This window comes from Marmota monax, unplaced genomic scaffold (genome assembly GCF_021218885.2).
Source record: "Marmota monax isolate L192 unplaced genomic scaffold, Marmota_monax_Labrador192_F-V1.1 WCK01_AAM20220418_F8-fsc00180, whole genome shotgun sequence".
Lineage (NCBI taxonomy): Eukaryota > Metazoa > Chordata > Mammalia > Rodentia > Sciuridae > Marmota > Marmota monax.
In genome coordinates, this window is record NW_026693881.1 from 389,233 (window position 1) to 403,215 (window position 13,983).

The window sequence follows — 13,983 nt, forward strand, 5'->3', positions numbered from 1 at the left end:
GCAATTTAGCAGTCCCTGTCTCAAAATAAAAAATAAGAAGTGTGGTGCCACTTCCCCACCCTGCTTCATCCTGGTATTCAATGAATTAAATACCTGGCTTCATCCTGGTATTTAATGAATTAAAGCCATTTTTTAAACCCTAAAAAAAAATTTTAAATAAATTAAAAAATAAAAAGGAATAGGGAGTTGGTTAAGCTGGGTTCAATCCCCAGCACCAAAATTAAGTAAATAAATAAACAAACCAATGACTTTTTGAGAATGTGAAGCATAAATTGATACCTGGTCTGTATTTTTAAACTTTAGATGGGATAAGAAAAATGTTAGCAAATAGTTACCATAAAATTTACATTAAATCCATACTTATTTTGATTATTATTAAATAACTTGAGTTTAAGGAAGTCCTAGAGGAACAACGCATTCTCTAAATTGTTGGATATAGGGTTCTATATATTTTTCTTATTCTATTAAGCTTAATAATGTTGTCCAAATCTTCTATTTCTTTACAAATATTTTGTCTTATTAATAAGTCCATGAACCAGGTTCAGGGGCATACACTTATAGTCCCAGCAACTCAGGAGGTTCAGGCAAGACGACTGAATTTGAGATCAACCTGGGCAACTCAGCAAGATCTGTCTCAAGTTAAATCCCAAGTACCCCCCTGCCATACCCAACCCCCCCCCAAGTTCATAACCACAGATTGTCAATTTCTCCCTGTAATCCTATTCAGTATGCTTAATGTATCTCGAGACTACTTTATTAGTTATGCACAAACCTCTGAGCTGATACAGCTATCTGCACTCAAAGTGCACTCACTGAGATCTCTGGGAGAAAAGAGGAAGATAGACAGGAAGCCTGTAAGTTTTTCTTCCCCACCCAACAACTCATTAAGAAAGTATGTTTACTGAGAATCCTCTTTGGGGCAGCAATAAACTATGGATCATTATATGATCTGCCATACTAACTGGAATCCTAAATCTGTCAATCTCCTTTAAACTTCAACTGCTCATGTGGATAAATGTGGAGGACGTTATGCCAAGTAAAATAAGCCAATCACTTGAAGATATTTAAAGATAAATACTGCATGACCCCACTTATGTATTTGGTATCTAAAATAACTGAGTTCACAGTAACAACAAGGAGCTGAAGAAAATGGGGAGTAACTGCTCAATAGGTATAGTTTCAGTTATGCAAGATGGAAAGTTCTAGATACCTGTTGTACAACAGTGTGATACAGTTAACAATATTGTAATGCATAGAAAAAAATATTCGAGACCCTGAATTTTAATGAAAATATATTAATTATTTTCCCACCCCCCTTTTTTCCCAAATATTTATTTTTAGTTGTAGTTGAACACAACATCTTTATCTTATTTATCTATGTCCATGTGGTACTGAGGATCAAACCCAGAGCTTTGCACGTTTGAGGCGAGTGCTCTATGATGAGCCACAACCTCAGCCCTCCCCTTTCTTTCTAAACTAGCTACCATCTATTCGCTTAAAAATCATTCCAGGGTGTGAGGGTGGGGGGGTGGGGGGTGAAGCAAGCCATTCCCAACTCCTGAGGCAGATCTAGCACCTCCTCTCAGCTCCACCACATGGTGGTCTCTCTGCTATCTATACACACCTGCTCAACTTTCAGTTACTGGAGACAAAATACATATACTCATCACCGTACTCCCAAGACACAACAGAGTCAGACATGTAGCTGGTTTCCAACAAATGTCAAATATCTGTCATGTATAAAAAGACCACAGCCACCTCTATGACCAACTCTTTTGGATGAGAGGACCACCCATGGGAAAGTGGTTGCTGAACTGATATTTGAAGGAAGAGGAATCTGATTGAAGTGAGTCAGAGAGAGGAGGGATAGGAAATTTTGAAAAGGGAAAGACATATTCAAAGGCACTGAGGTGTTTAAAAATAGTCACACTAAAAGAATGCCATAAGATTCAGTTTTACTAAAATGAATAATTTATAGGAAAGTAGCTAGAAAAAAATGTGGCAAAAATATAAAAAGTGTCAATCCCCAAAAGGTTTAGAGTGATAGTGCTACAGAACTTTTAACTTTTTCCTAAAAGCTGTAGAACACTAATAGGAGAGGGGAGTAGAAAAACCAAACTGCACTACGTAAAGGTTACACTAGATCGATTGAGCATGGATTGAAGTAGAAAAAGGATGGAGATAAGGAATAATTTAGAGGCTACTATATAACCCAAGAAGAGGGCAGGAAGGACTGAACCAAGCCAGAATGCACAAAAATAGGACGGCTTTGGAATACAACACAGAAATGGCAATATAATTGCTTAGTTACTAACCAGATGTGGAAGTTGTAAGAGGAGTCTGTTTCTGGCTTCAGCAAAAGTGTAAATGGTGGTACCACTTGAAACACGGGAACAAGGCAGAACAAACAGGTATAGGATGCACTGATGGGCTGTTGGGGAGGAAGGCTGACTCATTGTCCAAGCATCTTCACACTGAGTTTGAGGTGGAGGAAGGACGCTCAGCAGAGAGGGATGACTTGCACAAAGGTGTCTGCAGCTGGGAGAAGCAGACCGTAGATGAGACTGGGAATCCTAGGTGCAGAGCCGGAAGCTGAAGCCATGGAAAATGAGATCATTCATAAAAGTGCTAAAGGGAGGAGACAGGAGAGAGAGAGCCTGAAGAAATCAAAGCAATCTGAGAAAGAGAAGCCCTAAAAATGGGTGAACAGCCAGAGAAGAGGACAATACAAGAAAATATGGTATGAGGGAAGAAAGGCATGGTCAATAATGTCACAGGTCAAAGTAGAGTAAGAAGCCCCTCATTGCCTCTGTAAACTAGAAAGCTAACAGCACTCGAGAGCAGAAGTTTCAGTGGGGAGGCTAAGATAGAAGTATGGGCAAAAGGCAGCACATGTGGTAAGGAGAGAGAAACAAACAGCAGGGAGTGTTCTCTGAAGACCCTATGTGTACCTGTGCACACATGCAAGCATCCACATAGGGAATGAAGGGGATGCAGTGAGATGAAGGTTGACATAACATGGACGGGAGCATGTCTAGATAATAAAGGAGAAAAATAACTAGAGGGGAGAATGAAGTACACAAAGAAGAGTGGTAATGACAGAGTAAGGTCCACAAGGAGGACCCAGGAATTGAGGCAGAGAAGTAGCCTGGGGCGAGAGGAGGGAAGGCTCTTCACCAGGGATTTCTGCAACGGATGAGCACAGAGGGAAGGAAGTTTCCTGGTGGTAGAATATAAGTTGAAGAGTTGTTTCTTGACTTTTAAAATTGAAAACTTAAGGAAAGATGATAGTCTGCACACATGGGCCCAAAGGCTGGAAAAACCAAAGACTGATTATAGAATTAAAGGTCTGAAGAGATTTAAAAAAAAATAAAAACAGCAAGGCAGTTAAGTAATATGCTACAATAAATGAAGTAAAACTCCTAGTGAAGTCAAAGAACTAGAATGAAAGAGCCAGAATGACAGAAAGTAGCACTCAAGGTAGCACAGTCTAAGATTTCAGGGGTAGGCTGGGCACAGTGGTATACCCCTGTTTTTCCAGATACTCAGGAGACTGAGGCAGAGGATTACAAGTTTAAGGTCAGCGTGAGCAACTCAGGGAAACCATCTCATTAAAATGAAAAGGAATAGGGTACAACTCAGTTATACAGCACTTCACTAGCACTTCCCTAGTGTAAGATCTTGAGTTTAATCCCCCAATACGGGGGGAAAAAATTCAGGGGTGAAGATGACTGAAGGTCAAAGTCATGAAAGCTGCAGAGATGTAGGAACTCTAAGGCTGGGGAGTCTATGGTGCTTATACAGAGACATGAAGTCACCAGGATGAAGGTGGTACTGGTGAGGAGAAGAGGGTGACTGGCAAGACAGTAAGACACCAGAAGTAAGGAAAGCTGAATACCACAGCAGTACTGAGAGATGTTCAGATGGCACGAGTCTTTGAGGATATCCTTTTCATTTGCAGACCAAAGGGCAGTGGACTGGAGCTGGAGATCCTGGTGTGACAGGGGAAGCAAGAGTAAGCAGCCCTTACCTAAGAGAGATCATGAGATGTTTGCTCAGGGCACCAGGCTTCAACCATGGCAAAAAAGGAAAAAGCACTCACTGAGGGTTTGCTTCCAGAAGACTAGAAGTGTTGGCAGGAAGGGCAGCAGGGGATAGAGGGACAGAGATAGAGGGACAGAGGAGCACCTCCTCTGAGCAAAAAATGCCTCTTCCTAATACTAGGCCCTCACAAGGCTCCCTCCTCTTCATTGAAACAGCCTACAGGCATCAGAACCTGGTACAATGACCAGCGGATGGAAAGCTGATGTGCACTTCTTTTTTTCTTGCAGTGCTGGGTTGAACCTAGAGCCTTGCACAGGCCGTGCAAGCTCTCTACCACCAAGCTACACCTCAGTCCTTGACAAGCAATGTTTTTGGATTTAACCCAGGTGTTAACCACTAAGTCACACCCCCAGCCCTTTTTTATTTTTTGAGACAGTGTCTTCCTAAAATGCTTAGGATTTCACTAAGTTACTGAAGCTGAGTTCAAACTTGTAATCCTAATGATTCAGTCTCTCGAGTCCTGGGGTTACAGGCGCACACCACCAAATCTAGCACTGACTAGCATATTTTAAACAGAGGTCTCCTTGCAGCCTTCAATTGCAAGTATCCAACAGCCAGTTAGGAATATATGTGTAAAAGTTAGGTGATAAGTGAAGGAGTTTTACTTACTTGTATATTTGATAGTTAAATTACAATATCTTCCTTTTAAAAAGTGTCTCAATTCCAATTTTATAAATTTCTCCATTTAGATTAATTTGCAAAAGCTAATGAAAGGACTCAAATGTAGTTTAGCATACACAATGACTGCAATTATAACAAATACATAAAATTAAAGGCAATTCCAGGGTTCAGGGAGGAGAAGGACAGCACAGTGGCTATGGACACAGGAGGGCGGCACAAGTGATCTTATGATACAACTATTGCCCTGGACGGTGGCAACCACATGAATTTTCACATGATGAAACTGCACACTTACATACAAGTGCCTATAAAACTGGTTGAGAATCTGGATTGATGGTATTAAGGTCTCTTTCCTAGTTGTTATACTGTACTGTAGTTATGCAAGACGTTACCATGGGGGAAACTGGGAAAGGGGAATACCAGATTTCTCTGTATTATTTCTTAAAATGGCATGCAAATTTACAATCATCAAAATAAAAAGGGTTTTAAAAATTAAAGGCAACAAAGCAAAATGTACAACTGGAAAGTATCACCTTCAAAACTTCTCTCTCTGAAACTCTAACTAAAGAACTATTCTCTCTAGCTCAGATGATTCTTAACCAGAGACTCAGAGGGGTGAGGGAACACCTAGGGTGTTAGAATTACTGCCCAGATCCCCATTCCCTGAACATACACACACACCCACACCAGAACTGTCACCATGGTGAACCACAGATTTCAGAGGAAGTCTATCTATCATCAAGTGCACTACAACTAAGAAAGTGGAAAACCACATTTCTAGCTACTTATCTTCACAAACACTTCTAACTGGCAAGGAAAATGCATCTAAGAGTAACATGGCATTTTACAAGTAATTTATAATAAATTTCTCATTGATTTGCCCAAAATTAATCATTCCTCATGGAAATACTGTACTTAGTCGACATAAAGAAAAATATTCTGTTCATGTAAGAACTAAAGTATAAGTTTTTTCCATCCAATAACTGATGAATTTTCAGAGGTATATCTAGACGTTAAATATCTATCCTATAAATCAGGGAACACAATGTTTATGAAGCTGTACAGTGTGTGGCCCTGAATACAGTGTGGTTCAGCTTATACAAGAAGGCTTGGCACATCAGCAGCATATCCCAATCAACTAGGGGGAAGAACCAGAAACAAGCAGAAGCCAGAATGAGACCAATTCCAGATGTTTTTTAAAGTATTTGCTAACAATGAGCCCTAAGAAAAAAATCTATGGTTATACCATTAAAGTTAAACAAAAGTGAACAAGTTGAGTAGGAAGGCAACCTAATTTAGTATCTGAAATAGTTGTATCAATAGAACAAAAAAATAAAGTCATCTCATTACTGAAAAACTCCAGAATTGTAGTCGTTGACAAAATGGCGTGTGTGCGCCCCTGCATCACAATCTAAGGGTATGACAATGGGGAACGACTATGAAACAGAATGGTACAGCCAGACCACTGAACAACTGCTTTGTAATGGGGATTGTCTACCACGTACTGCTAAGTAGGAAGAGGGATAAATCAGTATGCACAAGATTCTAATTTTTAATTTAAAATGATACACATAAGCTTATTCAGAAAAAAATACTAAAAAACTATAAACCCGCAAATTATTGTTTTTAAATTAGTTTTTTTCCTTTATAGTTTTCTGTTTTGTAAGTTTTCTTTGGTGAGCACACACTACTTTTGTAATTAGGAAAAAGGGGGAACAAAAATTATACCAATAAATATTTTAAGCAATATTTACAAAGGTGATGGAACAATATAAAAATGAAGCATATATATGAATACATCATACAGACATATGTATAATGATTATGACTATTTTAAAGAAAAAACAGTTGTAGAAATTACACCAAAATAATGGCAATTGTGTTTGAAGGATAAAATAATTATGGGTAATTATTTTTTCTTCCACTATACTATGCCTTCAAATATATATATTATGTAAATTAGTGGCTGGGCATGTGGCTCAGTGGTAGAGCACTTGCCTAGCATATGCAAGGGCCTGGGTTCTATCCTTAGTAGAGGGAGGGAGGAAGGAAGGAAGGAAGGAAGGAAGGAAGGAAGGAAGGAAGGAAGGAAAGAAGGCAAGCAAAGGAAGGAAGGAGGGAGAGAGGAAGCAAGGGAGGGAAGATAAAAGAAAAATGTATTATTGTAAATTTTTAAAATTAATGAACTTGTCATCCCTGACCCCAAATCCTCCTCTTCACTGTATCCTGCCTCCTAAAACAATCCAAAAAACATATACATGCACACAAACCCACGAGTACTTACATGGGCTTACATCTCTGTATCTGTTTCGATTTCTGTTTTCTGGAAACTTGGCCACTCTATGAGGATAGTCATGGGACTCATTTCGAATTTCCTTAAAATAACAAAAATATATTTTAATATCCCTCTTAAATTTTATACAGAAAAACATATTTTCCCAATCAGTGTAGAATAACACTTATTAAGGACTATGTATGCCAAGCATTGTGCAAAGCACATGGTCTGTCATCTCTCTTAATCTTCACAACACTAAGAAATAATCCTCTTCCCCATTTCATAGGTGAGATCTAAACAATTTGCCAAAGGTCAAACAGCTAACAAGTGGCAGCCCCCAGAACCAACCAAGATCCTCCAGAGGCCGCAGCCTGTGCTCTCTGTCTACTAACTGCTTAGTACAGGCTCTATTCAACGCAAAACACTTTATGTACAGAATTAATGCAATAGAGGTATCTGATATCTCACACTCGAATTCTTACTAAAACTATCTTATTACATCTAGCTAAATTCTTTGAGTGTTCATCTTTAAAATTCTTATATATTTCTTTATTTTAATGCTACATAATTAATTTGAGAGAAGAAACAGCTCCCAAATTTACTTCTAGAGCCATTAAGGTTAAGTGATGAGCAATAACCACTAGGCCTGAGGCCTAGATCTTTAAGGTTCTCTATATTCCATTGGGGAAAACAATCTATGAGGTGTGTCTGCACTAACCACTAAGCCACCTGGCAAAGCCAGCACTGCCAGCTTTTACCTTCCAGAAGGAACGTTATTCCAGGAATCATCAGGTGAAAACAAACACAGCCCCCCACCCACACACAAAAAAAAGTATGCTTCAACTATAAAAATTAAATTGGGGTTTTGCTCATACTAGTACATAGAAGAACAGGCATTTAAAAGTTAGGTTAGCTGACAGTTTCATACATTAAGCATAAATAAATAAATTATTCATTTTATGATGGACACTGTTATGGAGGGTTCCTTTCTCTCTCGTCTGCAACATCTACCCCATGAGCCCCAGGGCAGGTAAATTCCTAATTCATAGCTTTACCCTTTTGGCCTAGTACAGAAATTCGATGGTAAGAGTCAAAATATTCTCTGCATACATTTTGTTAAACTTCAACGTAACTTCAAGGAGCACTTAAACTCAATTTTGAGTTCCTGGTAACTCAAAATTTTTTTTACTGAGGAGAAAGAAGAGAAAAAATTTTATTTTTTTTCTTGAATATTTATTTATTTATTTTTAAAATTTTTATTGTTGGTTGTTCAAAACATAACATAGTTCTTGACATATCATATTTCACACAAAAAATTTTATGATTTATAATAATTCATGGGATTCATGGTGTAAACAGGACGCCTATAAACTGTAATCACACCATAAATCCAAGACAAACACAAACTGAGTAAAGTTTTATTTTTATTGCAAAAATTTTTCATTAGTTTTCCCATAAAATAGTTGCTGAACCTATTTTACCATTATTTTCTTTTCATTGTTTCTGTTCTTGACTTTGTTTCCCTCTACTTTCTTGGGGTTAATCTCATTGACATTTTATAACTCCTCTTCCAAGTTTTTATTGATGCAACACGACGCACAAATTTTTAACCTGAACTTAATTTTTCTGTAAGTTAACAAATAATAAGAATACTCTTGTAAGATATACAACACTCTATTAGCCTGAAGTGTAACAATTGGAATTTAATTTTACTCTTTCAAAATGGAAAGTCAATTGTCTTAATATCACTCGATTTTGGTTTTATCAGTAATATTTGCTATCATAAACCAATTTCCACACATGCATGGGGTCTGTTTCTAGATTCTCATTCTATTTCACAGAATCATGTTTATCCTTGAGACAGAGTCAAATTTTAGTTACTACAAATTTGTAATTCGTGGAAAGGCAAGTTGCCCCTATTTATTCTTTCCATTGTGTTATAACTCATGATGTTTTAATTCATTTTATACTTTTCTTAGTAAAGATACGCTAAATGTTTATTCTGACAAAACTTATAGCCTTTGTTGCTATTGCAAATGGAATTTTTAAAAAATCCACCGATCATTGCTAGTGTATAGGGAAGATATTTTTTTGCGGGGGCGGGGGTACCAGAGATTGAACTCAGCAGCACTCAACCACTGAGCCACATCCCCAGCCCTATTTTGTATTTTGTTTAGAGATAGGGTCTCACTGAGTTGCTTAGAGCCTTGCTTTTGCTAAAGCTGGCTTTGAACTCATGATCCTCCTGTCTCAGCCTCCCAAGTTCCAGTGTGCGCCACTGCATTCAGTCTAGGTAAGATAGTTTTTGAGGGGCTACAAAGCAATGGACAAGCAGGACAGGACACCAGCCCTTCTTCAATACTTCTTTTACACAAATACATCCATTTTCCACAGTGAATCCCAAATGTCAGTTTCTGATTACTATACTTCGCCTAGAAAAGCACACTTAGCTGTGTTCCCTCTAACAAAAAGTTACCAATGTTGAAAAATAAATAAATAAAAGAGGAAGGGCTCCAAATATAGCAGTGGGGAAAAGATTTAAAATTTACAAAACAATGGAACAGCCAAATCCTGTTCTAAGTCCTTGGACTGAAGAAATAATCATAATATAAATATGTTTTATTTTCCCAGGTTAATAATTAAAAGAACTCTTACAGTGAGTCCACTGTTTAAACCTCCAGTGTTCCCACTTGTTCTCCATACCTTTCTTTAATTTCTGTGAACTTGGAAAGATAAGGAACCTCAATCAAAGCTTTAGAAGGCACACTAGCTGCCTATTCCACTATCCCTTCTTTCTCACTAAAGAAAGACTTCTGATTTTATTTTCTGATGAACAATGGACCCAACTAAAAACCTGTATTTCCCAGCCTTCCTTACAGGTTAGTCTGTGACAAAGTCTGGCTAATGTGAATAAGCAAGATCACCAGGTTGGGCTGCAGAAGATGCTATTCAGTACCAGCTATTCAGGAAGCTGAGGTGGGAGGATCACTTGAGCCCATAAGTTTGAGACCAGCCTGGGCAACACAGAAGACCCTGTCTCAAAAACCAAAACAACATTAACAAAAAACTGGTTCAGCAGACCCTTGTTCCTCTCATCGAGGTCTGCCTGAAATTTGGGTTTTGATGTTCTAGAGTAAAGGGATGGGACGAGGCATCTTTGTGACCACAAGGTCAACAGCACATTCCAAGAAAAGCTAAACAGAAACAGGGTCAGATTTGGTGACATCAGGAAATCAGAGCAGCAGCCCTGAATTCCTATCTCCAAAAATCACATCTCATGAGAAATATAAACCCCTGCTAAGTCTGTTATTTTATTTCCCATACAGCTAAATCAGGTCTTCTAACTAATACACACAGCACAACCAAACTTCAATAGTAAATACATCTAATACGGATATGGTACTTCTCAAGGCAGAGAGCTGAGTTATTCACCAGGAATCACATACATTGCAAAACCAGCTCTACTGATGTTTTGATGCTAAAAATGTCATCTTCTACAGCAGAAAACCCACAAACACTGCTCCTAGACACATCAAGATTGCTTCCCGTCAGCAGTAAAACTGCTAGGCCAAGGTTTCTCAACCTCAGCACTACTGACATTCTGGGCTAGGTCCTTCTTTGTGGTGGGGGCTGTCTGGTGCATTCCATGGTGTTTAGCGGGCAGCATCCCTGTCCTCCCCAGTACTTGTCAGTGGCAACTCTCCAACTGTGAACCCCAAATCTCTCCAAACACTGTCAAATGTCCCTGGACAGCAAAATCTACCACAAACATACATACCGCCATCAACACCCAGATGAAAACCACTGATACTTTTATATTAAAATTGAACCTAAATGACAAGAATCTTTGTTTTAAAGTATAATTCAACCAAAAAATTTAAATCTAGTATTTTGAAAATATAATTTTTACTCAAAAAAGCAAGGAATAATTGAGTCACTAGTTATTTCTCGTTTAACAGCAATGATCCAAAACATAGGCAATACACCCACAAAAATATCTTTCAGAGTTATTTACAATGTTGAAAAACTAGAAATAACCTAAATGCCTAATGACAGAGAAAAGACAGTTTGAATAAATCATGGTACATTTTTGCAAAATATTAAAAAAACACACACACAAGTTCTCATGTCAGCAGTAGCATAAACTCAGTTCTTGGAATGATAGTATACAACATAAACAAGGGAATCACATCTGAAAATGGAACTGAACTATTAGTTGCTATTTGGTAGAAAAAAAAATTCACTTAGCTCCTTAGCTGTATTTAAATTTTACATACACATGGATTGCCTATTTTAACAATGTGCATCCACTTCTTTTCTTCAAAAGCCTAATTTTCAGGATACCATGAAGAAATCCACTCCAATCAGTGGTCCTATAGCTTACCTCTAGGACAAAGATTCTCAGTTCTTGTTATATCTAGTTTTTTTTTGAGGGGAGAGGGGTGTTTCCAGGGATTGAACCCAGGGTGCTCTACCACTGAGTTACATTCCCCAACCCCTTTTTTTTTTTGTATTTTGAGGGTGAGTCTCACTAAATTGCTAAGGCTGGCTTTGCAATCTTCCTACCTAAGCTTCCTGAGTTGCTGGAATTACAGGTGTGTGCCACTCAGCACATGCCTACTTTTAACGGATCTACTTTCTTCTATTACTTTGCTTCTTATTATTTTTATACACATAACATTCCCTCTTGAAATTTATTTTTATATCATTGACTTGAAGTAAGGAGATATACTGACTCAACTACAGAAACAATTCTGCTATGCTCCAGTAATTCTGGGCTGAAATGCAAGACTTGTTCTTAAGATATTTTCTTGTTATTCAGTTCAGCTAATCTTCATTAAATAAGCAATGACTGTGCCTAAAAGTACTACCTAAGAATTTAGGGATTCCCCAAAAACTCAGGATTTATGCATGAGAAATTTCAAAAGTGTAGTTCACATAAAAAGTCACCAGCATAATTTCAGTTTTCATGGCAAGAGACGAGACAAACAACTCTTTTCCATGAGGTTCACAGAATTGAGGTAGCCTACTTCAAGCAGTAACTTACAAAATCCTCAAAACAACTTGGTATTATAGAATGGTCTCCAGGAAAGTCTGTCTAGAGCATCGCTTTTTTCTCCCTACAAGACTCAGCATTTAAAAAGCAATAATCAGTACTAAGGCTAAACACGTCTACCATTGGATTGAGTAATCCCTCTCCTGGTATTTCCAAAGGAAAATAAGAACATGGAAGTCCGTCGAAAGAGACACAAGCCTAAAGATTTATTCTGAACACCAAAAAGCCTGATAGGGGGAAAAAGAGGCCAAATGTGCATGAACACAAAGATACTGCAGAACACTGAGCAAAAGAATATGACACAGCAATAAAAAAGAACAATCCTGCTACAGACTGCAAGAAGGGTGAGCTTCACATTACGCAACAAAGGAAGCCAGACACAAGAAGAACATACCTGAAATTTCCATTTATGAAAACATGCCACAAAATTATTCAATGGTAACAGAGATCAAAACAATGATTGTCTGTATGGAAGGGCAAGGGGGAGCCTTCTGTGGTGTGGGAAATGTTTATATATTGATTTAGGGGCTTATTACAGAGATGTATATATTGTAAAAATTTATTAAGCATTTGCTTATAATTTGTGTAATTATATTATGCTTCTAAATAAATAAGTAAATAAATGAAGGTTAAGTGGTGCAATCACTGTGAGAAAACAAGTGCTAACCAGAGTGACCATATGAACCAGCTGTTCTGCCCAGGACACATACCCATAGAAATGGACACTTATGTGCACATAATGCTTGTGCACAGTGCTCAAAACAACTGATGTCCATGAGCCGATGACAGATAAACAAAATGCAGTATAGCTCCACGTGATGGAACTTACTGATCCGTAAGGAAGAATGGAATAGCACATGCAACAACACAAACGAACCTTAGAGACATTACACTACAAGGAAGAATGCATGTTGTTATGATTCTGTTTAATAAAATGTACAGAACAGGCAAATTCAGAGGCAGAAAATATTATTGGAGATAATCTGGGCTGGAGGTGGTGCTGTGGACAGGGACTCACAATTGATGTATATATGATCTCTTTCTGGACTGTTAAAAATATTCTAAAATTAAGATTTAGTTGCACATCTGTAAATACATTAAAACCCACTAAATTGTACATTTTAATGGGAAAAGTTTACAGTGTGTGAAATATATCTCAATGAGGCTGAAAAAAAGTCAGGAGCTGAAATGCAGGCTTTGGTACAACATCCGGTATCTTTGCTTTTGAACTCTTTCTAGTCTATGGTTCAATAAAAAAAGTTAATAATATTTCAAAAAACAGGTCACAATCCTACTGACTGCAAAAAAAGGCAATCATCTTGTGCTCCCATCACACCAACATTGTCAAATTCCTTTGGTTCTTTGAGTGACACAAACTTTTTAAAAGTGTAATAAAATTTCCATGACTCGTTAATAGCTAGTACAATTTATCTATTCTTGATGTATAATAGCTTGAAAGTCCCACATAAAACCATCCAACTCAATAAAACAGTTTACTTTCCTAGATATAAAACAGTAACAAGTGTAAGACAAAAAAGGAAATGATGGTTTGAAAAGCAATGCATTTTATAGGGTTAAGAGAATAAGAAATCCTTAACTATAAAAACCAAGCAGTACTGTGTGGGTGAGTGTTACACATACACAAATCTCCTGGAGAATTTAAATTAAGTAAAGTCTGGTCTAAATTACAAACTCTTTGGGGAAAAAGAATGCAGTGTGCTTAGTTATTGGAACTGAAATACACAAATACTTTTTGCTAAATATCTTCATGAATGGTTTATTATCTATTTTGAAATTTTTTTGGTGTGTGTGGTATTGGGGATTGCATATACCCCCAGTTTTTATTTTTTAGACACAAGGTTTCACTAAATTGCCAGGTTGGCCTCATGATCCTCTTACCTCAGCCTACCAAGTCACTGGGATTAAA

The 13,983-nt window shown here is 37.7% G+C and overlaps 1 protein-coding gene across 6 annotated transcripts in view; it reads right to left on the minus strand.

Annotated features, from left to right (window-relative positions):
• Positions 1-13,983, minus strand: part of Ptpn2 (protein tyrosine phosphatase non-receptor type 2) — an 85,893-nt gene that overhangs the window by 49,816 nt on the left and 22,094 nt on the right. For 5 of the 6 annotated variants that reach the window (XM_046462742.1, XM_046462741.2, XM_046462740.2 and 2 more), the window contains exon 2: positions 7,010-7,100. The exons of the other annotated variant lie outside the window; for it this stretch is intronic. In XM_046462742.1, the coding sequence (XP_046318698.1) occupies positions 7,010-7,100 (91 nt within the window). The remainder of the gene's footprint in view (positions 1-7,009; positions 7,101-13,983) is intronic. 6 annotated transcript variants of the gene reach the window in all.